Here is a 26007-nt window from a genome sequence, read left to right as displayed (position 1 = left end):
GAGTGCTGCCCGGTCTCCGCCATCTGTCATTAATGTTCCTCATGCTCAGGCTAAAGAGGTGTGCTCAGTTGGTTTTTTTCATCAAACTGGAAGTCTCATGGATTGATTGCAGTGCAACACCGCAGTGGGTGCTCCCAAAAAAGACAATAATATAGTACCTGGTGAATATCTCGACCCTCCTTCACCACATCCTGATTCACAAGAATCGGCTACTGCAGTACAATCCAACACCAGAGAGCATGGGGGCGATCGGTTGTGTTTCTGTTTGTGGATGGTTTCATTGATACCCTTCGCGCATATTATGGTCGTATTTTTTTCATTATTTATGAACGTAGACCGTTGTATGTTTGCATTTCTTATCTCCACTATGGTTCAGAAGTCCAGGACATTGACGAGATGAGATGCATGCAACATCATTGGTAACTTGCCGACGACTCACAAAGTAGACTGGTACACTCAGTGTTACGAACTAGGGTAGTTCTAACAACAGCGACTCAACAGAGTTTCGAGCTGTTGAGTTTCGTGAAGTCCTTCAGAAAAGAAGGGGTTCTGTAAAGACTTAGTCAAAGGAGTGCTTCGACTAAGAATGCTAGTTCAGACGACTTAAGATTGGAGGTCTTAAGCGAAGGAAGTTCTGGTAAAACCTAGTAAGATTCAAGTGAAGTTCTACAAGGCTAATACACATGCTTAAATAAGTCAATATGTGCGCACAGACCAAGGTATTTGTGAGATATAAGTACATAGTCCAAGAAAGGTAAGTGATCATAAATGGAAAGCGTACTATCGGACAAAGAGAACAGAGAAGCGAAAGTAAAGCATGATTGTAACACTCAGAAAGAGTTTCCTGTGTTGATATCTCCGCAGACAGCACACTACTGGCGAACAGATCATAAGACTACAGCACGAATATGGAGCTTGGACACTGGTAAACTTGTGGCTGGTCCATTCGCGATCCTTGATTGGCCAGGCGCAATTTTATTTTCACCAGACTCGGAGAAACTCGCAGTAAAGTCAGAGGTGGGGACTTGCCTTGAAGTCTGGGATGTCTATACAGAGACTTTTGCTGCCAATATACACTTGAGTTATAACAATCGTGGCACTATGAGTAATGGATGATCATTTAGTCAAAAACTCCCAGCAGTTGACAAGGCATTACCTGGATGGCGACCTAGACACATCACAACTTCCACTAATGACCATTTTGTGTCAATATTGTGAGACTTTTGCATCTTTTGATTGCCAACTAGGTAACATTGCAAACAACCATCACAAAGTGAATTTAATGCAGCAGGTGACCATTTTATGGAGTGATGCTGAACTTCTTTCAATAATTTATCTACAAAGTATCATATTTGCGAGACACATCTATATTGGAGTTTTCTTACAATCACTTGTCATCCAGTGCCATTGTGGTGGTGCTTATATAAAACTATGTATTTGGATATAATATGTCGATATTTGGTTTGATTTTGCCAGAAATATCAATTGAAATCGTCTCATGGCCGATTTCCTGATGCAGGCTACCATATACAACATCCATTGAAGACGATGAGTAGCAAAAGCATGCTGCATTTGGTGAGATTCTCTTGCCGAATCGTCGCTGTGTTGACTATTCTCCTAGTTAGGTGACGAAATTGAGTTGCGAAACGAAGATCTAGACAGATAATGGGTTGTGCAGGACAACAAACCATCATCTGTGCTAGTCATCATTTTAATTGAACTTGAATGTTCCTTTTGCCTTACGATAGAAAGCCAAGAGTGAGCACCCCGCACTTGAATAGGGTTATGTTCGACACGGTGTAGGGATTCATTTCTGGCTGGGCTTGTAGAGACTGTTTTTACCTCACCTTATGTTGGCACTTTTGTAGCTTACATAATCAATCAATCTTTTCACCAGTTACCAGTATGAGTCTGAGAGATCAGCAAGTTTTTATGATATTTCCTCTACTCTGAGCCTTGAGCCTGGTCCAGAAACCCTTTAGGGTCGAATAGCAGCTAGTTTCTGCAAGACCCAACACATTGTTCAGACTCACCATCTGAATTGTTGTACCTTCAACGGGGCCACAGACCCTAAAGTTTAGAAGACAATAAAACAGAATTCTTTTTAAAAATGTTCCTCTTCAAATGGTTGACATCATTGAGTTCAATACATTGCATGGGCCTCATGCGGAAACAAGATTGATGTACATTGGTTGCGAAATGATATGAGGAAAAAGATAAGACTACAGAAGAATTATAAGTAAATGTGAAATAGTTGAGCACCTGTATCGATGTCCAACAGCATGTGGGGAGTTGCACAGCAGAAATGAGTTCGCCATAGAAGGGGCCATGGCTACGCGCTTGCTGCACTTAGCGCAGTAGGACTAGTTGCGGGAGTAGGTATCGTAGATGTCAAGGCGGCCGTAGATTGAGTCTGCAATGATGATGCCTGGGGCTGGACTTGACCTTGCTGCTGCTGCATTGATTGTGCATTAGCATCGGCGTGCTGAGGAGATGCGCAGCAGAGAAAAAGCACAAAATGAGCCAACAACCAGATGGGTAGTGAATGCACATGTCTTGAATGTGGTATAGTAGAATTAGCACCTGGGGCAGGCTGTGCCGTGGATAACCCCTGGGCGTGCAATTGGTTTTGCTGCTGTGTCTTTTCTGGTGGTGGCGGGGCAGTATATATGACCTCGACAGAAATCATTAAATGATAGGGAATGCACACAAAAGATACATACCTCTCTGTCCTTCACTGCAAAAACTTCAACAATATGAGGACCACGAGACAATGAGGCCTGCCTTGGGCGTTGCTGGAGTTCAGTTGATTTATTAGCCTTGGAGTGAGAGCGGCAGAAAGGTAACGAAAGGTGACTGAGGAGTGTATTAACGCTCCCAGAAGAAAGGGCAAGAGGGCGAGGACGGCGGGAAGAGGAATGGTGATAGTTACAGTACGTTCTGGAAGACTGAGATCAAGAGGTCAGCACTGGAACTGAATAAAAACACTGATGACACACATTAGCACCACCTGTGGCATCGTTGAAAAAACCTAGCCAAGATTCATCATCCACGGTGTAGAGACTCGCGCATCTCAATGCTAAGTATGCGGCCCTTACCCATACATTCCACATATTACAGTGACCTATTTCCGTATAATACGAGGGAACGGACGTGCATAATATCCCGTATGATACGGGCCAGCGGACCATGGGCCCATGATAAAAATATCCTCGACTATGACGGATGGGCCGGGAGGCAAATTATTCCCGATGGAGGTGGGTGGGCCCATGCAGGGGATATATAGAGTAGATGAGTGGGCCGATGTACATGAATATTAGGTAGACGGGTGGGCCGAGGTAGTTGGATATTATGCAGATGGGTGTATTAAGGTAGATGTGTATGAGATAGATGGGTAGGTACTTGTTATCACATTCATGGGTGGGCCCAGACACATATTAAATTAGACGGGTGGGCCGAGGGTATTATACAATATTGTATTATACGGGTGGGCCCAGACGCATATTAATTAGACCGGTGGGCCGAGGGTGTTGTATGGGATGTTGTATTAGACGGGTGGGCCGAGGGTGGTATAAAATATAGATGGGTGGGCCCATGTGTATCATAATTGTAAACACGATGGAGCTGAGGTAGTTGTACATCAACCAAATCAGAGGAGGTAATAAAATCAAAGTTACCAAGTTCCTGGAGCAGCAGGTGATCTCCTGACATGGCCTTTGATGGTGCACAGGTTGTCTTGCAAAATTTGGAATCCGGGGTGCGAAGCTTGTGTTACCCTATGAGAAGCCAAGTTCCGATTACCAACCTTTGGGTCAACCGTACTCAGAGGAGGTAATAAATCAAAGTTCCTGAGTTCCCGGAGCAGCAGGTGATCTCCTGACATGGCCTTTGATGGTGCACAGGTTGTCTTGCAGAATTTGGAATCCAGGGTGTGAAGCTTGTGTTGCCCTATGAGATGCCAAGTTCCGACCACCCAAATTTGGGTCAACCATACCGACTTCCAAGTTCCGGGACCCGGGAGTCAACAAATGAATATCTGATAACCAGCACACTTCCAATCAGGTAGTATTTCATTGAGCAATGAATCATCCAAGGGGTCTCTTATCAGACTCGGTAGTCAATATAGGCAAATGATAATGAAAACATGAAAGTTGTTATTATGCTATTTTTCAAACCTGAGACCGTGAAACCCATTGTTCAACATGTCCATTTTTCACACTGCACAAATCACCGAGTTTCGAGTGCCAAAGCATGAAACTTGAAACCCAGTGTGCAACATGTCCATTTTTCATGTACATTACACAATTCATTGAGTTCCGAGTGCCAAGTGCTGAACCCAGAACCCCGAGACCCGAAAATATGTATGCAACATTTCCATTTTTCACTTGTTGCACAAATCACCGAGTTTTGAGTGCCAAAGCGTGAAACTTGAAACCCAGTGTGCAACATGTTGATTTTTCATTTATATAACCCAAATCATAGAGTTACGAGTGCCGAGGGCCGAGGGCCGAACCCCGAGACCCGAAAATATGTACACAACATGTCCATTTTTTACTCACTGCACAAATCACTGAGTTTCAAGTGCCAAAGCGTGAAACTGGAAAGCCAGTGTGTGACATGTTGATTTTTCATTTATATCACACAAATAACCAAGTGCCAAGTGCCAAGTGCCGAAACCCAAAGCCCGAGACCCGAAAATATGTATGCAACATTTCAATTTTTCACTTGTTGCACAAATCACTGAGTTTCAAGTGCCGAAACCCAAAACTCAAAACCGGGTGTGCAACATGTCCATTGTTCAATTATATTACACAAGTCATTGAGTTCCGAGCTCCGAGGGCCGAAACCCGAACCCTGAGACCTGAAAATATGTACACAACATGTCCATTTTTCACTCATTGCACAAATCACTGAGTTTTAAAGTGCTGAAACCCGAAACTCGAAACCCGGCATGCAACATGTTGATTTTTCATTTACGTCACACAAATCATTGAGTTCCGAGGTCCGAGGTCCGAGACCCGAACCCCGAACCCCGAAAATATGTGCACAACATGTCCATTTTTTACTTGTTGCACAAATCACTGAGTTTCAAGTGCCGAAACCCAAAACTCAAAACCGGGTGTGCAACATGTCCATTGTTCAATTATATTACACAAGTCATTGAGTTCCGAGCTCCGAGGGCCGAAACCCGAACCACGAACCCCGAAAATATGTACACAACATGTCCATTTTTCACTCATTGCACAAATCACCGAGTTTTGAGTGCTGAAACCCGAAACTTGAAACCTGGCATGCAACATGTTGATTTTTCATTTACATTACACAAATCATCGAGTTCCAAGTGCCAAGGGCCGAGACCCGAAGCCCAAGACCCGAAAATATGTATGCAACATTTCCATTTTTCACTTGTTGCACAAATCACCGAGTTTCAAGTGCTGAAACCTGAAACTCAAAACCGGGTGTGCAACGTGTCCACTGTTCAATTATATTACACAAGTCATTAAGTTCCGAGTTCCGAGGGCCGAAACCCGAACCCCGAGACCCGAAAATATGTGCACAACATGTCCATTTTTCACTCACTGTACAAATCACTGAGTTTTGAGTGCTGAAACCCGAAACTCAAAACCCGGCATGCAACATGTTGATTTTTCATTTACATTACTCAAATCATCGAGTTCCGAGTGCCGAGGGCCGAGACCCAAAGCCCAAAACCCAACATCATGTACACAACATGTCCATTTTTCACTCATTTCACAAATCACCAAGTGTCGAGTGTCAAAACCTGAAACCTGGTACTTCAAATGGACACAAATTGTATTTGTCAGTACTCGGTACTTGGGACTTGGGACTTGGGACTTGGGACTTGGGACTTGGGACTTGGGACTTGGGACTTGGTACTTGGTACTTGGTACTTGGCACTCAGTGATCGGTGGTCAGTGGTTGGTACTTGGGACTCGGTACTCGGTACTCGGTTCTCGGGACTCGGTACTCGGGACTTGGGACTCGAGACTCGGGACTCGAGACTTGAGATTTGGGACTCGGGACTCAGGATTTGGGACTCGGGACTCGGGATTTGGGACTCGAGACTCGGGACTCGGGACTCGGGACTCGGGACTCCGGATTCGGGACTCGAGACTCGGGACTCCGGATTCGGGACTCGAGACTCGGGACTCGGGACTCGAGACTCGGGACTTGGGACTCGAGACTCAGGGCTTGGGACTCGAGACTCAGGACTCGGGACTCGAGACTTGGGACTCGGGACTCGGTACTTGGTACTCGGTCCTCGGCACTCGGTGATTGGTGGTCAGTGGTTGGTACTCAAGACTCGGTAGTTTCTCCCTGATACCCACCAAAAAACCCACACCCACAAGGTGGGTGTGGGTATATCATGGGGTATGGGTGGGGGTAGTGCTACTCATACCCCGGGGTTCACCCACACTATTCCCTATCGGTACTCGGTACTCGGCACTCGGTGATTGGTGGTCAGTGGTTGGTACTCGAGACTCGGTAGTCAATATAGGCAAATGATAATGAAAAATGACAGTTGTAGTCCATGTCAAGGTGAGTGACTTGGTAGTCTTTCCTTGTCATTCAGCAAAACATCAGCAATAATGAAAAAATGAAAGTTGTTATTATGCTTAACTCCTTACCAAAGGTTGTAGTCCAAGTCCAGGTGAGTGTAGTGGTAGTCTTTTCTTGTCAATTGGTTATCTTGTTACTCATTACGCAGTACTTGGTACATGGTAATTGGTACTCAGTATTTGGTTTTGATACTCAGTATCTGGGAATCAGTAGTCAGCTTAATCAAGGTTGTAGTCCGAGTCTAGGTGAGTTTATTTGTAGTCTTTTCTTGTCCATTGGTTACCATGTGACCAAGATATAAGCTAAAGAAATCCAAAACATCAATAATGACAAATGAAATACATGTGTGCAGTAAGTGAGTCTAAAGATAAAGAATGAATATTAATAGTGAGACTTGCACATTATGTCGAGATATCCAACATGACAAGCCTGTGATGTGATCAGAGACCTGGAATAACACCCATATACATCCATTATAATAGCTTAAAAGCTTAGAAATATTCATGAAGGATTGATGTAATGATAGGCAAAATGATGTGTGGAGAGTGACAGTAGACATCTTTTATACAAAGTCACATTTATATATGATTCAGGCCAAAAATATCATTACAAATATGTAGCATAGATTGTAAACTACCCAAGGAACCCATACTGCCTACTGCCCTGAGGGTAGGGGGTGTGTAGAAGGGATATAGTGAAAATATGAGTTGACCCAGCATTAAAGTCCTACCACTGCTCAACTAACCATTTTCGATGCTTTGGGTCTTTGAAGTTTCCCACACTCAATTTCTTACCCATTTCACTTCCTCAGTACTCAATTCTTGGTTGATTTGTCTGTAAATTTATGTCTATGATACTTAAGATATTTGAAATGTACCCCAGGTTTCTGATTATAAAGATTCAATGTTTTGAAGGCATGGGCCCCTTATCAGGCAAAATGGCAAGTATGCACACTAGCTCACAAACTCCAGCCTATTGTAAGCTGATCTTGGTCATAAGAAGCAAGAATATAAGCTATGCTCATTATATATTAAAAGGTTGGATCATGGATGCAAGGGCAAGATACTGAAAATTGTGAAAAAATGTCACAAGTGCAATTGTCTATGCTTTGTTCCTGGAGAAGGATCCTGTGTGTCCTGGGCTGGTTATATGATATATCTACTCCGAATATGCTCAGGAATAGACTCCCTACAGTCCTTGAGGTCCAGCTTTACAGGGAAAAACCCCCAGCGGGTGAACCACCAGAAGAGGGGGAGGTACACTATACAATAAAGGATTACCCTATGGTCCTGAGCTCCTGATACATTGTTTCTATTGTTGAATAGATGATTGAGATATAATTCCAAAGTCTGTTCACCTAGAAATGAACACATAGGAACATATTTTGTATTTTTATGTATATATGCAATATCCATTTAAGCACCAAGTCTCAACTACCAATTACCAAGTCCCGACACTTGATAGTTGATAGTCAGTATTTGAGCTCCGAGTGCCAATATTGCCTACCAATATCTCAGTCAAATGATAACCAAACCAAGACCCAAGTTCCAAACCTGACTACCGAATACCAAATATCAGTACTCGGGACTCGGGACTATTGGCTGGAGTACCCAACTATTGATTCCCAGGTACCAAGAATTAGAACCAAGTACCAAGTACCCGACTACTGATTTGAAGTACCGGGTTTCGGGTTTCGGCACTCGACACTTGGTGATTTGTGCAATGAGTAGATGGGCATGTGGCATACATGTTTTTGGGCTTCGGGTTTTAGGATTCTGCCCTTGGCACTCAATGATCTGTGTAATGTAAATGAACAATGAACATGTTGCACACCGGGTTTCGAGTTTTGGGTTTCAGCACTTGAAACTCGGTGATTTGTGCAACAAGTGAAAATGGAAATGTTGCATACATATTTTCAGGTCTCGGGGTTCGGGTTTTGGCCCTCGGCACTCGGAACTCAATGAATTGTGTAATGTACATGAAAAATGGACATGTTGCACACTGGGTTTCAAGTTTCATGCTTTGGCACTCAAAACTCGGTGATTTGTGCAGTGAGTGAAAAATGGACATGTTGTGTACATATTTTCAGGTCTCAGGCTTTGGGTCTCAGCCCTCGGCACTCGGAACTCGATGATTTGTGTGATATAAATGAAAAATCAACATGTTGCACACTGGGTTTCAAGTTTCACGCTTTGGCAGAACTCAAAGTTGTTGATTTAGATATCACCCAAAACCTGAACACCCGAATGTCAAATTTTCAGTGCCGAACCCCCAACCCTGACTGCCGGGTGCTGAGTCCCGAAATACGGAACTCAGGATTTGACATTTGAGATGAACGAAATTTTTCAGACATGTTTGAATTAATCTATGTATATCTATAAACATTTCACTAACCCCTGAACCCTGAAAGATATTTTTGTTGTCTTACATACCAAATTCCGAGTTCCGAGTTCCGGGACCCCGGACCCCCGAAACCCGGCAGTCCACAATTTCGGAGTTCAGGGGTTGGTAAAATGTGTATGGATATATGAAGGGTTGGTTTAAACATTTTAAAAGATGTCTCATATCAAATGTCAAGTCCCAAGTTTCGATTTCCGGGTTTCAAGAGTGCTGAGTCCCGAAGCCCGGAGTCCCGAAACCCGGAGTCCTGAAACCCGGAAATCAAAACTCGGGACTTGACATTTGATATGAGACATCTTTCAGAAATGTTTCAATCAACCTTTCATATATCCATGCACATTTTACCAACCCCTGAACCCCGAAATTGTGGACTGCCAGGTCTCAGGGTTTGGGGGTCCCGGAACTCGGAACTCGGAACTCGGGAAATTTGGGGAGATCAATAAAATTTGATTTACCCATGTTTAAAATATATTTTTGTTCTACATACTGAGTTCCGAGTTCCGGACCCCCGAACCCCGAGACCTGGCAGTCTTGGGGTTCGGGGTTCGGGGGTCCCGGCACTCGGAACTTGGGGAGATTTGGGGAGATCAATAAAATTTGATTTACAATTGAGTTGATTGGCAAACACATTGACTTACCCATGTTTGAAATATATTTTTGTTTACACATACTGAGTTCCGAGTTCTGGGTTCCGGACCTCCGAACCCTGAAACCCGAGACACGGCAGTCCACAATTCTGGGGTTCGGGGGTTGGTAAAATGTGTATGAATATATGAAAGGTTGAATGAAACATTTTTGAAAGATGTCTCATATCAAATGTCAAATCCCGAGTTTCAACTTCTGGATTTCGGGAGTGCCGAGTCCCGAAACCTGGAGTCTTGAAACCCGAAATTCGAAACTCGGGACTTAACATTTGATATGAGACATCTTTCAAAAATGTTTCATTCAACCTTTCATATATTCATACACATTTTGCCAACCCCTGAACCCCAGAATTGTGGACTGCTGGGTCTCGGGTTTTGGGGTTGGGAGGTCCAGAACTCAGAACTCAATATGTGTAAACAAAAATATATTTCAAACATGGGTAAGTCAATGTGTTTGTCAATCAACTCAATTGTGAATCAAATTGTATTGATCTCCCCAAATTTCCCCCGAGTTCCGAGTTCCGGACACCCGATACCCGAGACTCAAATTGTATTGATCTCCCCAAATTTTCCCAAGTTCCAAGTTCCGGACACCCGACACCCGACACCCGACAGTCTCGGGTATCGGGTGTCCGGAACTCGGAACTCGGGGGAAATTTGGGGAGATCAATACAATTTAATTTACAATCGAGTTAATTGACAACACATTGACTTAATCATGTTTGCAATATATTTTTGTTTAGACATACCGAGTTCCGAGTTCCGGACACCCGATACCCGAGACCCGAGACTGCCGGGTTTCGGGTGTTGGGTGTCCGGAACTCGGAACTTGGGAAAGTTTGGGGAGATCAATACAATTTGATTCACAATCAAGTTGATTGACAAACACATTGACTTAACTATGTTTGCAATATATTTTTGTTTAGACATACCGAGTTCCGGACACCTGATACCCGAGACCCGGCAGTCTCGGGGTCCGGGGGTCCGGAACTCGGAACTTGGTATGTCTAAACAAAAATATATTGCAAACATAGTTAAGTCAATGTGTTTGTCAATCAACTTGATTGTGAATCAAATTGTATTGATCTCCCCAAACTTTCCCAAGTTCCGAGTTCCGGACACCCGACACCCGAAACACGGCAGTCTCGGGTTTCAGGGTTCGGGTGTCCAGAACTCGGAACTCGGTATGTCTAAACAAAAATATATTGCAAACATGGGTAAGTCAATGTGTTGTCAATCAACTCGATTGTAAATTAAATTGTATTGATCTCCCCAAATTCTCCCAAGTTCCGAGTTCCGGACACCCGATACCTGAGACCCGGCAGTCTCGGGTTTCGGGTTTCGGGGGTTGGTACATCTCGGTTTGGGGTTTGGCACTGAAAATTTGACATATATATTTTTGTGAGTGTTGTGCTTCTGGTGTCCATGCTTAGAAATAGGATTTGTTGCACACCAGGGTTCAGGTGTGGGGTTTTTCCACTTCAGTCCTGGATTATTGGTCAATGCCACACATGATAGATTCATGTTTTTGTGCTTAGGGGTTTAGATTTGGTGGTTGATGGTAGGTATATGCACTGATAGTGTACATGTATCCTATGTGTTTGATTCGCTGGTGGCTACATCAGCTGTATGTCTTGATGGAACATATCTAGGCTCACCCATATATGTAATACACCCCCGTCGGCCCGCCCATCTATGTATTATCCCCCACATCAGCCAACCCATCTATGTAATACATCCTATGTTGGCCCACCCGTCTATATAATACATCCTGCATCGGCCCACCCGTCTATATAATTATACCCCACCTCGGCCCACCTGTCTATGTAATAAATATTTTATCGCACCCTCGGCCCACCGGTCTATTTGATATCCCTTTCGTCGGCCCACCCGTATATGTAATACATTCCACGTCGGCCCACCTGTATATGTAATACACCCTACGTCAGCCCACCCGTCTATGTAATATTTCCCTACCTCGGCCCACCCATATATGTAATACACCCACGTCGGCCCGCCCGTCTATATAACAATATTTGCCTTACATCTCTCTTCAGCCCAGCTGTCTATAATATCCTACTCTACATATTACCCAGATGGGCCCACCCATCTCCATGAATGATCATATTCCCCCGGCCCATCTGTCAACATTAAGGATATATATCATTGGCATACATGGGCCCACCCGTCTCCATCAGAAATAATATGTGTCCCGGCCCATCCGTCATCATCGAGAATATACACAACATGGGCCCATGATCAGCTGGCCTGTCTCATACGGGATATTATGGAGGTCGGGTGGCCCATATAATACGGAATTTGTCACTGAAGGGGCTCTACATTCCTATATGATCCAGCTCCAATCCAAAGGGCCAGTCTCGCGCGCACTCGCACGCCTTAGGTACACTCGCGCGCACTCAGGCGCGCCTTACCTGTGCTCGCACTACGCGCAATGCGTGTGCGTGTTCGTGCGCCTCCTCCTGGGTCTTCGCGCTACCGTCCGTCCATTCGTCCCATGTCCTTACTGATTTGCTGGTGCATTATTTCTATCTCATTCATTGAACTAACGAAATCTTCAGTCCGATGTCCGCGCTACATATAGAAAGTCTATTTAAACTTAGTTATAATTAGAGTTGATATGGTTACTCAGTTCGGAAGCGCGCCGCATAGTGAAATCTCCCTTCTTAAATACAGAGGGATTCTTTTTGGTTCTGGTACTTACTTTCTCCTTATCTCTGGGTACTGGAAAGTGTATAGATCACCTCCCTGCTTGAAATCAGATCATATCCTTCTATCAACTATCATCTGAGCATCCATTCCTCATTAAGGATCTTTTCCCTTAACGCTCTTAGCGCACCATCGCTTCGCGCGCACACATTCTCGAACCTCCTGCTCATGCGCGCATTGCGCGTGCCTTCGCGTGCATTACCTTCTCGTGCCTGTTAGCACCCACCTAGCTCATAGAGTTTCCCTCCATTTTTATTCCGAGGAACTTCTCTCAGTGGTTGTCCTTTGGGTCGAGTCGTTGTCTCGTATCCTAGTCTTGCTGTAGAGCACCCATTATTTTTAAGTGTCTTCACCTATAGCCAAGATTCCTCTTCTACAACGGCCTGCGTAGCATCCGCCTAAATAGAATATCTAGGTTACAATGGTTGGGAAGGTTGAGAAACAAATCATGTACATCCATCAATGACCCTTGAACTGTAACCTGCAAATATTAATGTGATATTAGCACAGTTTTGACTAAAGAACCATAAGCTTTACACCAGATGAAGGTCGAAGGAGGCCTTCAAGGCCAGCTCCCTTGAGGATGGCTTGAATGTCCCACATGTACACATTTTCATTTCGGCAGCCAGTGACTAGCAGCTTTCCATCCGCGGAAATGGCTGCACATTGCACATAATCTTCGTGGTGGAGAGGAGGACCGACTGGGAGGTTGTTTTTGAGATTCCACAGGTGCACTGTTTTACTATCTGATGCACATAGAAGGTGGTCATTCTGAAACAAGGTGATGGCTTTGACCAAGAATGTGACACCTCCCAGATATATCCTAATTCGTTCATATGAACCAGAGATAAGTTTCTTTCTGTCCGATATCCAGGCCAAGCTCCAAACAGGATCGTTGTGTTTGAGCATATCAAATAGCTCGCCCATGTTGGCATCCCAGATTTTGACTGCATTCTCATCATCTCCACCGGTTGCAATTTTCGCTCCATCGGGCGAGTAGATTAACACGTTCACCCAACAGTGCCTGGTTTCGATTGTCAGGACAGTTTTACCGCTCTTGACATCCCAGACTCTTGTTGTCCCATCCCAGGATCCGCTCAGCACTCGTTTACCATCCACACTCCAGCACAATGCACCCACAAATCTGCTGTGTCCTGACCATTTGGCGATAACCTTCCTCGTCTCGACATCCCATAACCTGACTTTCCCATCATTACATCCACTTGCAATTGTCTTGCCGTTTGGAGACAATGTCATGGACCATACTCCTGACTCATCCTCTTCATCTCGCCAGTCCTCTCCTATCTGTCTGTAACTCTCTGGGTCCCATAGTCGCAGTGAGCGGTCCATAGAACATGTGATGATCTGTTGTCCGGCATGCAGATGTACATATGAACTGGATATAAGTCTGTTTATCTGCAAAAAATTACGATTACTTAATGTAAACGCTGTAAAGCAGATTCCTCCCAAGATTCCTCTGCTACCCAACAAGGGTATGTCATGGTCACACAATGCCGAGCAACCTGAAGATACTACGTGCGGCCCCCACAACAGGTAGATGCAGCTGTGACAACAGACGGTTGGGCTTAGAAGACAGATGGATAGATGGATTGTATCAGTAGAGTAGTAGGAGACTGTTATACATGATTCCACGTACCATATCATTTAATAGCACAAAGTCACGGTCAGAAATTCAGAATGAATGCAAGTGTGAAATCAAAGATTTCAAATGAGGGTTCGAGAATGACAAAGATGTTCAAAATCTACGAAGTTTAATGATCTTCTGGATGATATCAAGAGGACATTTGAAACTATCGAGTACGCTAGGCATCAGCAAACTACTGATTTCATGACAAAGTGTCACAACAATAACAAACGGATACAGATCTACACAAGTGTCACAAACACACAAGCCGACAAGTGTTTGGCATTAAAAATATCTACACAAGCGTCACAAACAGCACAAGCCGACAAGCAGCACAAACAGACAAAAAACATAACAAAGTATATACTAGTAGGCTCGAGATAATATCATAATAGAAGTGCGAAAAAAATAAAAATTTTGATGCGGCCAGGATTGTGTGTGACAAAGATGAATGTCAAGAGGTTGTCTGCAACCATCTCAATGGTGATAAGTTATAATGAAACCAACAAATGAGCACTTACCATTAAACCTGAGTCTGAGCGAGCGTAATGCTGCAATACCACTCTTCTTGCGCTCCATGTGCATGCATCCAACGTTGAGATCCGCATTCAATAAATGGCAGTTTGCCACCTCCGTACAACGGCACCACAGGTCGAGGAGTATAGATTGATGTTCCAGAATGCAATCGGCCAGATGTTTCTCCACCTCACATACTTTCCGTTTCGCTTTAGCTGCCTCCAGGGCGAGGTCAGAGTCACCTTTGGACTCGAATCAAGAGTAGTTTACATCCTGCCAAAGACGAGTAAGGATAATGTACTGCAAAGAATAATTGAGCCTTACAAGGTGAGTATTCATAAGAAAACGAGCCTCCCCTCCGATTGAGCTTAATGAGGTGTGCGGCGAAAAATTGGTCATTGGCTGGCGAGGTTTTTGAATGGATCTGAGGTGATTGGGAGATGTGTTGAGAAGAACAGTCTGACACTGACTGTGATCAGAGAACGAAGATTGAGGAGAGCTTTCCAAGTGGAAACTGTGAGAGTTCATGAATGATATGTAAGCGATATGGATACTGAGTGACAAATATTATGACAGAGTAAAACCGAATACATTGCAACTTTGCACATGCGAATTCTTGAGTCTGAATCTGATGTCAACATGTCCAAAGTGCGGGAAAACATTTACCAAGGAAAGCAGTGTTACTCGACATCTCAGTCAGCCCCGAACGTCATGCCACAGCTACATGCGTGACATAGTCGATATCTCTCAGTTTACGCAGGTGCAACTACCACAGCGCGATGTCTCACCTTCACCTTCAGCTCCAGAACCTGACCCAGATACTCGCATCGAGGATCAACAACAATTTAACGACTTTTCGAACATCGGCGATGACTTTGGTTCACTTGACGATGATTTTGGAGTGGCCAGGGAGTCTTTGGAGGAGAAGTATGAGGGTGCCGGGGCTTGTTATTTGGAAGATGGCTTGACCTTTTTGGATGTATTCGATGCTGATGAATTTGCGGAGTACAGGAAGGACAATCTCTTCTACCCTTTTGCATCCAAGGAGGAATGGGAAGTTGCTGACTATCTCCTTCGCTCGTCCCTGAGTATGGCAGCAATTGATGAATTTTTGAAGCTTCGCATGGTATGTATTTGTACTCTGACACAGTGACTATAACTTATCTTTCAGATCCAAAATTTACAGCTATCATTCAGCAATGCTAGAGAATTGCGTAGTCGTGCCGAGATGCTCCCCAGCGGACCAAGCTGGAAATGCCAGACCATTCCCTCAATTTATTCTACAAAACTTCCTATCCGCTTATTCTAGAGAGATCCCGTTGAATGCCTGGAAAGCCTTTTCAGCAATCCTCTGTTTCATGATAAGCTCAATTTCGTCCCTTGTCGCATGTATAAAACGGCAGCACAGCTTCTGAGGGTATATTCTGAATGGTTGACAGGTAATTCTGCTTGGGACACGCAGGTATGTGTGGGTTCAGTCTACTCATTTTGCGCTGTCTTATTATCATTCCTGCAGAGCCAATATCCTATAGGTGCTACGATCCTCGGTGCTGTTTTATCTTCTGATAAAACAAATATCACTACCATGACTGGTGCCAGGATCACCCATCCACTTCTTCTCGGCCTCGCCAACATATGTATGTGTACTTGTATGAAACTCTCATCCAAAGCATTCATGCTCACGGCTCTCCTCCCCATTCCGAAGTACCTACACCCCAACCAATGGATGCGTGGCATGCTTGAAGACCGCCTGGTGCACAAGTGCCTTTCGATTGTCCTAAAGCCCTTGATGATAGCAGCAGAAGTTGGCATCATGATGTCCGATCCGGTGGGAAATGTTTGACACTGTTTTACGCCTCTTGCAGCATACATCATCGATACCCCAGAGGCAGCCATGCTTGCGTGCATGCGAGGGAAGACATCTCCTTTCACCATGGCTTTGTATCTACAGTTTGGGGATCATTTCCGGCACCCCGCTCATACGCATGCGATAACTCTCGCTCAGCTTGCCAGTATCACAGTTGATCCCAACGATCTCGAGGCATATTTTGAGGCATGCGCTGAACACCAGCTAAATGGTGTTCATGCACCTTTCTGGAAGGGCTACCCCCACGCTGATCCCTCCATCTTCCTGATGCCAGAACCACTACATCACTGGCACAAGGAATTTTATGACCACGACCTTCAGTGGTGTCTCAAGGTTGTTGGCGCCCAGGAGCTAGATTTCAGGTTCTCTATATTACAGCCCATCACAGGATATCGCCACTTTGTGGGTGGAATTTCAAAACTCAAGCAGGTCACAGGCAGAGTTCATCGCAACATTCAGCACTACATTGTTGGCCTGATATCTGGTGTAGCTCCTTGTCGCTTCATGATTGCAATACGCGCCCTCATGGATGTCCGGTACTTGGCACAGTGCCCTGCACCTGACAACAACTTACTGTCGTCTATCGACCAATCCCTTTTGACGTTTCATGAAAACAAGAATGTTATCATGACATTAGGTGCACGGATGGGAGCAAAGAAGCCGATCAACAATTGGTTCATCCCTAAGTTGGAGCTCCTGCAGAGCATCACGTCCAGTACACGCAAAGTTGGCGCCCTCATCCAGTGGTCTGCAGACGCAACTGAACATGCCCATGTGTCTGAAATTAAGGACCCTGTGCGACACACAAACAATAACAATTATGACCCACAGATATGTTGCTATCTGGATCGTCAGGAGAAACTGTGACGTTTCACGATCGCTACAACTCTCAAAAGCTACAATCCTGTAGACGTTGCTGAGGAGAATGAAGGGGAAGAAGACAATATTGATCATGATGAATGGGAGCTATCTGATCCACAGACTGCCCTCCTCGAGGAGATGAATCAAACACGCATTACTACAAATTATTTTAGCAAAGCCACACAATTTGATACCCTCAGCCACAGACAACTCACTTACCCCCCTCGAACATTTATAGGTGGTACCACTGCTATCCATCTCAACTATGATCCATCCTGTAACGGAGTCAAAGTTGGGGACATTTCTGTTGACTACAATATACTGGATCTGCACTTCGCGCTTTCAGATTTCTTGCAGCGTGACGCGAGGGGGAGAGGAATAGTTCATGAGGTCACTTCAAGAAGGAGACTGTTGATTGATCATCCTCCAATCATTCCATTCGATCGCGTTCAAGTCTGGCATTCGGTTCGTCTACAGCAAACATCCTTTCACGATTCTAGCATCGTATTACCAGCACAGACTGTACATGCCTCTCCTTCGGGCCCTGGATGGCCCAAAGGCCGATGGGATTTTGTCCTGGTTAATATAGACGGAGCCGCTGAATGGCCAAAATCAGGCCTAACAGGTAAGCACATTCTCATTGCATATATTTATTCACCTATACAAAATTGATGCACCCTTCGAAGGTCACGCAATCTGTGAGTTATGTGTTATCGTATGTCCAATCGCTCAGCGGGGTTCTCGCTGTAGAGACTCGCGCGTCTCAATGACAAATATCCGGCCTTTAACCATACATTCCTATATGTTAAAGCTCTACTCCTAAGGACCAGTCTCGCGCGAACTCGCGCGCGCCTTATCTGAACTCGCGCGCACTTAGGCGCGCCTTACCTACGCACGCGCTATGCGCGCTTCGCGCGCGCGTTCGCACGCCTCCTCATAGGTCTTCGCGCTATCGTCCGTCCATCTGTCCCATGTCCTTACTGATTCGCTGGTGCGTTATTTCTATCTTATCCATTGAACTAATAAAATCTTCGGTCCGACATCCGCGCTACTTATGGAAAGTTTATTTAAACTTAGTTATAATTAGAGTTGATATGGTTACTCGGTTCGGGAGCGCACTCGGAAGCGCGCCTTCTCCATTCTTAAATACAGAAGGGTTTCCTTTGGTTCTGGTACTTACTTTTCCCTTATCTTTGTGTACTGGAAAGTGAATAGATCACCTCCCCACTTGTTATCTGATCATATCCTCCTGTCAATCCTCCACCTTTGCACTCACTCCTCAGTAAGATCTTGCCTCTAACGCTTTAGGTGCGCCTTCGCTTCGCGCGCGCGCATTCTCGGACCTCCCGCTCACGCGCGCATCTCGCGCGCCTTCGCCTCGTGCACGCGCGCCTTCGCGCGCGTTATCTTCTCGCGCCTATTAGCGCCCACCTAGCTCACAGAGTTTCCCTCCACTTTATTTCGAGGAACTTCTCTCAGTGGTTGTCCTTTGGGTCGAGTCGTTGTCTCGTATCCCGGTCTTGCTGTTGAGCACCCCTTTTGTTTTAAGTGTTTTCACATATAGTCAAGATTCCTCATCTACATCGCATTAAATGGCGAGATCAATATCTCTGCTATGTACAGTGTTTGAGTATTGGGCCAATTGATCCAGCCACCGAGATGCATACACTGAAATGCGCGAAGCATGCTGATGGCTCTTCTGTTGGTAATTTCATTCCATTGAATCAACTTCATGCATTCATCAGCATTATCCCTCGACTTGGTGATGTGGCGGATGCGCGATTAACGAAAGCAACATCTTCACATTACTCCCACTCGTTTTTTCTGAATAAATACTTCGATAAAGAGATCTACAATGCCATTTACTATGCTTCACGATAATAGCATTAGTACTCACAATATTTGCTCGTTGAACAATCATTCAGTTGGTTCGAGAATATTTTGGCTCCATTAAGGGATAAATTTAGAAGCCTATCGCACGAATGAGCGTGGATCATTGTGCATTGTGTTGGCATTGTGCATTGTGCAAGGTCCGAGCACAACATTGCTGTGTACAACATGTCAACGACACTGTCTTTCACCAATCATTATCTGCTGGCGACAGTTACGAGCTCCATCCCTGCTGGTGGCAATTTTTTACCTCGTTTGAAGGAAGATATGGATTTACTGATGAAAAACAAACTCTTACCTATGGGTAGGGATGGCGCACTTGCAGGAGGCAGACGAGTCTTATGGGAGGAGGGGATAAAAGGCAGGAAATCATCCATCCTGGATATCCTTATTCCGGGATCAGGCCTCACAACCGAAGATATCTTAGGCATCAGATACATCAAAAGAAAAGGTCAAGCGCTCTTACAGGGAGCATCTTTATTACAGAAACTGCGGACTGGTCTACAGTGGAGGCTCGATGGTGCCTTTTCAGGTCCTGTGAAGAAGTTAAGGCGGCAGCAGGAGCTGGGGAATGATGAGATTGACACAGACCTGGAGGAGATGGATGAAGATTCAATACTTGACACAGATGCCAGCTGATCGCAACAATTGTTCGATGCTGGACAAAAGAGATCAAACCATCCTGTCAAGACATCAGAAGAAAAAAGTTGGGAGCACCTCTTGCGGAGCATATACTATGCTATGCACAATATCATCCACAAGGCCAATGAGGAGTCCTCCCAATCAGGCTTACTGAACCCCCTTCCCTTCAATGTCGTCCCAGAACCACGGTACTGGTCCTCCGAATTCGCCACCACACCCATTCCAGACGCCACCGACTCGTGCAAGCCTGATTTAGTCCTCATGGACTTCAGGCTGAAAAAAAATGAATCAGGCGAAAAGACCTGGGCGGATGTTCTCACTAACATTGAGATCACCAAGTCAGAATTAGTTCAAGGAAAAGATATTCCCATATTCCTAGGGGTCACCACCAAGGGGTATCTTATAATGCGAGAACAGCCGTGGCGCTGTTTCGTCGTTTTGTTCAGCATTGCAAACCTCCAGCTCCATGCTCATTATATGGACTGCTCTGGAATGATTATCTCCCAACCCCTCCCAATTAATTCCAATGCCGTGCATTTCGTCGATGTCTTAAATGCAATAACACTATCAGACCTACCTTCCCTTGGGTTCGATCCTACCATTCATGTTTGCACCGACCTCTGCTCCACTGACCCTCACAATGATCTTCCTGAGGGTATAGATCACATGCCAGAAGGAACAAAAGGCTGGGTAATGGACAACGACAGTGAGGTGTACTGGATCATGGCCCTTCTATGGAAGAGTCGTGGTCCATTTTCGCACGGGACCGTTTGTTATTGGGTTCAAGATTGGCATGGAACAGAGTTCACATTGAAAGATTGTTGGGTCGATGCAGAAAACCTGGATCATGAAGTGACACTCCTCCACGCAGTCGATGGCATTCCAAATGTGGTCAGTCTCAAAAAATATTGGGACGTCCAGTATGCTGGACAAACAGACTGCACAGAGAGGATTCGCGAACACATTAGTGAAAACCTTCCAGAATCACCGATATACTCTAATAAGGTTCATCGTCGCATGCTATTGACCCCTTGTGGGCTTCTGCTGACGACCTTCAAGTCCTTACCTGAGCTAGTCAATGTTTTTCGAGATCTTATCATTGGTGAGTTTCTTTCGTGTTTGTTAAAGGTCTTTGTAATGACAGCCGCCACCAGCTCACGAAGCAATAGTCACCCAGCAAAATGTTCTACACGGCGACCTCAGTCCCAACAATATAATCATCCATGATGGAAAGGGCTACTTCATCGACTTCAATCACGCCAAATTCCTCAAAAACAATGCAGCAGTCAATTCGCGTGGTACTGTAATTTATATTTCAATACATTCTTCGTGTATACATATCTCATATGGGTCAACCTTGAAGGGAACTGTACCCTACATATCCTGCCGTCTTCTCAAGCTCATGGGAGACATTCCGCGTCCATCCATGATCGACCACAGAGCCTCTGACGACCTAGAGTCGCTCTTTTATATCCTCCTCGAATTCACAACTACGTACGAAGGACCCAGTGGTAAAGCATCGGTCGAAGGAGTGCACCCTGTCAATGCCCCTAGGTGGCGCAAGGCTTACCTGATGATGGATGGAGATGGTCTCGGGACTAGCGGATCATTGAAGAAAGAGTTTCTCACAGAGAAACATCCGCCCTACGAACTGACACCATACTTTCGAGCATGTCGCCCCATCCTTGAGGAATGGCGCAAGGCAATTGAGGATGTGCTACGCAATGAACATGACTTGTCTCACAATGAAATCCTCAAGATTATGCAACAGGGTCTGGAGAGAATTCTAAGTTCACTAGGTACCGCAACATTGCAAAGCATTGCATTTTTGCCAGTGACATCTGTCGCCACTCCTTCTCCTACTTCTCTTCCTCTCCCTGTGCGTCCTCATCACCCCACTTCTCTCCCTCCTGCTTCTCTCCCACCCCCTCCTATTGAAGCTATGACACAGGATGCTGGTGTTTGGCCCCATCGTTCGGGGCGGCAAATGCAAATGCTGCCTCCTGAACTCCCATCAACGTGATCTGTTACCCGGGGTACAGTTGCTCCTTCAGCTTCTGGCTCCATGATATCATCATTTCATTCCTCTTCTCCTCCCCCCACTTCTGGCCCTATGACTCGTCTTCAACCTCGTCACTCCGGGCAGAAGAACAAAATGATTCTTCCTCCACTCCCATCATTGCCATCTGTTGGCCCAAACGAACTTCCTGGCTCAGGTGCTGGCTCCATGACTGAGGAACTTCCTAGTAAGCCTCGTCGTTCTAGTAAACGGAAGAATCGGAAGCAGAATTAACGGCACATTCATTATGTTTAACTGTGCAGTCAATTATTTGGAAGGCAAGAAGGGCAGGCATGCTTCTTTGGCTCATTATTAGCTATCTTATCCTAGACAAAACACAAGAATACTTTATGCCATCATCACTGCATGAGCTAAGACCTCGATATCATTCTTTGTAAAAACAGGTCCAAGCGCTTATTAGCTTATGTAATACATTTTAAGTATTACCTCAACTGACTACCTTACAGCTTCGTTTCTTCACTCAATGCCTCCCAGGAAAAGGGCCAGACAAGGCTCCCCGGGCGACAAGTCGAGGAAGGGGGCCAAGGTGGCACGGGCAAATGTCGATCCTACTCGACGAAGCTCGCGGTCCACGCGAGGTATCAGTGGTCATGCTGCCCAACTTCAAAAAACTGGCAAAACTCTAACAGCCCCAACAAGGCGCAAGAAGGCATCAGACGATCTCAATATCAGCGACTCCGAAGAAAATCCAATGGCTCTTTCGCAACTCAAGGGACGCAAGCAAAAAGTCGCAGTAGTTCTTCAAAAATTCAGTGAAAAGTACCCAACTAACAACCATTTGTTAGGCCAGCACTCCAAAGAGTTCTGTTGAGCCCGATTCTTCACGGCCAGAGAGTGAACGCGCTCATCTCCACATAGCCCGCCCTTCAGATAGGTTTGGTTTCAAGCCGTCCCAGTCCCAGGCAACCCATCCCATCGGTCATAATCACGAGGTAGCTGGTAGCGAAGTCACAGAGGAGGATTTGGAAGATCATAGTGGCTTGGGAGACTTGGATGATTTTGACAAGTGGGGGAAGAGTGCCAATGAACACGAGACGCAACATGAAAGATGAGCAGCTGATGATGATTTCAGGGAGTACAACGATGGTCCAGCTTTGACTGATTCACTCCCAGGTGGTGATGGTGATGACCTGATGGAATTTGATGAAACCCAGCCTGGACACAAGGATGAGCGTACAGATACGATCCCTTCTGATGTCCTTAAACATCATCAAGCAAAGAACGGACGTCGCAAGGCTCCTTCCCCAACCTGTTTATCAAGTGTGCGCCATTGCTTAAACTAATCACATATTTGCTAACTTTCTCTAGAACTCTCGCGGCCACACTCTGACATGTAACGCCCGTTCGAAGTCTCCTCACCAATATTCACACAAACATGTAAGCTCTTACTTTTCAATTTGCTTGTTTCTGATTTGCTACGCTACAGATGCCTCGTCGTCGGTCCCCTGAGACACATACTTCTTCCACTCGCCTCAAGCCTCCCCAGCGTGCACCTCGAAAAGGGCCATCTGCAAAGGCTGGTTCTGCCCATGGGTGAGTTCGACATCGACATTTACTCCCTCTGCTCGCTCAAAGTCTCTGCGTTCAAGCAGAGGTCGTCATCTCACCTCCCGCGGACCATCTCCTCATCGACGCTCCCCGACTCAGTCAACAACTGTTTTTGCTCATTCAATGTCTCCGCATTCAAGCAGGGGTCGTGATCCCACCTCCCATGGACCATCTCGTCGACGCTCCCCAACTCAGTCAACGACTGTCTTTACTCGCTCAAGGTCTCTGCATTCAAGCAGGGGTCGTGATCACACTTCCCACAGACCGTCTCCTTGGCGATTCTCCCCGACTCAGTCAACAACCATTTTCACTCGCTCAAGATCTTCACATCGGAGTGCATCCAGTGGATCATCTCCTGGACATTCCTTGTTGCGGCTACCACACAGGCGAGCCCCTCAATCCAATCACTTGCGTTCTGATACCCCTGTTCCAAGCCATTCTCACTCCCGTACTTGCAGTCCCACACCTGAATCAAGGTACAAAGACAAACCAATGAACAAGCAGACTAATCCCTCAAAACTCGGGTTTTATCTGCCAAGTTGGCAAGGATTTCTCCAGGCCGCCAAATTAGAAATGTGCTTGCAGGCTGTTTTGACTCATCCTATCCCAGAGCATCAGCAGGCGCTACTGCTCGTGCGAGAAGTCTTAGATGCAGTTTTATGGAGTTACCATTCAAAGAAGATCAAAATGGAAAATGGTATGTTTTAATTCATAAGTGTTGCTGTCATCTGATGTCCCTTGTCAAGGCTATTTCCCACAGTACAGTACACAGATGTCATGCCTTGTGAGTCCTGAGTACTGACCATGAACACGCTTACTGATCCATTGCCAGCTTTGCAACGACTTATTCACATTTCGCACCGAGCTCAAGAAAATCATCATATCTATTGCGAAACAACTCTACGATATCTTCCCCAAAGCCAATGTGAGGCAGAAGGACGCCATACAACAGCATGTTACCAAAGTGGCATCGAAGTTGATCAAATCTGGCGACTATCTTCGATTGCCTGACTCGTCATCGGTTAGTAACATTGTGGGGCGGTGCATCTTACTGAAGCATTGATTTGTTTAGGGCAAGTACAAGAATTTCGTTTCGCAAGTACTCAAGGACGCATGTATCAACTTCTACTACGGTAACGGCAAAAAGGCCCTCAAATTGACCGAAGAATTCCGCAAAATGATCCCTGTCAATGCGCTCATTCTCGTCAGCGCGATCGTGTGTTTTTTTAAAAATTATTCTTAATGCTATTGCTGATGTGTTTGACAGGCGAAGGGTATTCTAACTGGGTTCCATGACACTGGCACCGACAAAGTCCCCGACCTGTCCGCTGACAAATGCAGGTCTGACTTTGATGGCCTACAAAAGTCGGTTGACACACTGATGACGAATCCTGAGCATCGTCAGGAACTGGAAAGTATGCTAGAGGAATGGGCTGATGTGGGGATGATGGGTGAGCTTCGGGACGATTCTGACAGTGCGGCAGGCAGCGACGATATCAACATCATTTTATAGTAGTTTTTTGTGATCATCAGTGTCACATTTTTTGAATAGAATGGCTGCAGCGCCTTACTAGGCCTGCACATTGTGTCTGTCATGTATTGTCTGTGTAGTACTACTGAATTGGATCTAAATGTGTGTACTATGTCTAAACTGTGCAATGTGTCTAGTCTGTATAGTATGTCCAATGTGTCAAGATTGTGACTGTTTGTACAGGCTGTAAGGCTTTGTGACAAGCTTGTATAGGAGGGACTTTGTTGTGAAATTGTGTCACTTGTACAAGGGTTCAGTGATTTGCTGATGTAATCATAAGTGCTAACATGTCCTAGGACTTACTTCACATAGCTCGCACATTCAGGGACATATACAAATAAGCAACAAGCTTAAACAGCGAAAAATGGGGGAAGAGGTGATATTCGCGAATTGCACAAGGTGCGCCTCATTTTATTGCATATATCCAGTATGTTTGGTTACCAACTTTATCAATTCAGGAGCTGCTTGGTGTATCCTCCGTTATTCAGTCGGACTCTCTCTTCGCCAAGGACCTGAAAGTGAAGACTGAACAAGCAGTTCAAGACACAATTGTCGCAACCAACATCATTGAGGGCTTTAAAAACCTGCATCAGAGCGCAGCATATCTCAAGAATCATGCTTCATTCCCTCTGGAGTATGTATAGATCATCGATGTGAAGTAACTTGAAGTGTTGACATGTTGCTGGCTAGATTCTTCACCTGTGTCACGCAAGAGATGCAGGAGCATTTGCAGTGGTTCAAAAACACTATCGAAGTATGATGCTGTATTTTTGGTAACACCCTGAAGTATTCTAATACATCAAATAGAAAATTGAGCAGAAACTATCCGCATCAGCATCCCAATCTCAAAATACACCCCAAGATTAGACTTTCCTTCGCTCCACCCTCATCCTCAGCTTACATTTTGCTGTGTTGTCTTGACAAGACATCGAAGACTACCAAAACCTACGATCGACATCACAAGAGCCCATGAAATGTGAGTCATGCTTTTGAAATCGTTTGGTTATGAGGACTCACCATAGTCCCGTCATTCCAGCTACACTCTCTACCTACTGAGGATTGTGCTCTGTGCTA

At 45.3% G+C, this 26007-nt stretch overlaps 3 protein-coding genes across 3 annotated transcripts; 2 read left to right on the top strand and 1 right to left on the bottom strand.

Moving 5' to 3' along the window:
* Window positions 1-2332: 2332 nt before the first annotated feature.
* F5891DRAFT_1195809 (uncharacterized protein) lies at window positions 2333-3019 on the bottom strand (the record flags this gene model as incomplete). The annotated part of the gene is made up of 3 exons (XM_041368193.1): window positions 2333-2674; window positions 2724-2940; window positions 3000-3019. The coding sequence occupies 3 exons, from the start codon at window positions 3017-3019 to the stop codon at window positions 2333-2335; spliced, it is 579 nt and encodes a 192-aa protein (XP_041219469.1).
* Window positions 3020-15238: 12219 nt separating this feature from the next.
* Window positions 15239-19123, top strand: F5891DRAFT_1131119 (uncharacterized protein; the record flags this gene model as incomplete). The annotated part of the gene is made up of 8 exons (XM_041364627.1): window positions 15239-15449; window positions 15474-15640; window positions 15824-15976; window positions 16031-16151; window positions 16185-16342; window positions 16520-17244; window positions 17278-17867; window positions 18807-19123. 8 exons carry the CDS (start codon window positions 15239-15241, stop codon window positions 19121-19123), a joined length of 2442 nt encoding a protein of 813 aa, XP_041219468.1.
* A 750-nt stretch (window positions 19124-19873) lies between these two features.
* On the top strand, window positions 19874-25800 carry F5891DRAFT_1256818 (uncharacterized protein; the record flags this gene model as incomplete). The annotated part of the gene is made up of 19 exons (XM_041370035.1): window positions 19874-20876; window positions 20929-21077; window positions 21174-21732; window positions 21817-22020; window positions 22301-22587; window positions 22640-22871; window positions 22968-23116; window positions 23163-23231; window positions 23281-23387; window positions 23430-23878; window positions 24013-24099; window positions 24149-24186; window positions 24235-24423; window positions 24475-24618; window positions 24670-24853; window positions 25292-25332; window positions 25392-25567; window positions 25624-25687; window positions 25741-25800. 19 exons carry the CDS (start codon window positions 19874-19876, stop codon window positions 25798-25800), a joined length of 4191 nt encoding a protein of 1396 aa, XP_041219467.1.
* Between the last annotated feature and the right edge of the window lie 207 nt (window positions 25801-26007).

Source organism: Suillus fuscotomentosus (assembly GCF_016647785.1).
Source record: "Suillus fuscotomentosus strain FC203 chromosome Unknown F5891scaffold_88, whole genome shotgun sequence".
In the NCBI taxonomy this organism is placed as follows: domain Eukaryota; kingdom Fungi; phylum Basidiomycota; class Agaricomycetes; order Boletales; family Suillaceae; genus Suillus; species Suillus fuscotomentosus.
Note: the sequence above shows the minus strand (reverse complement) of the source record. Positions and strands in the feature narration are given on the sequence as shown.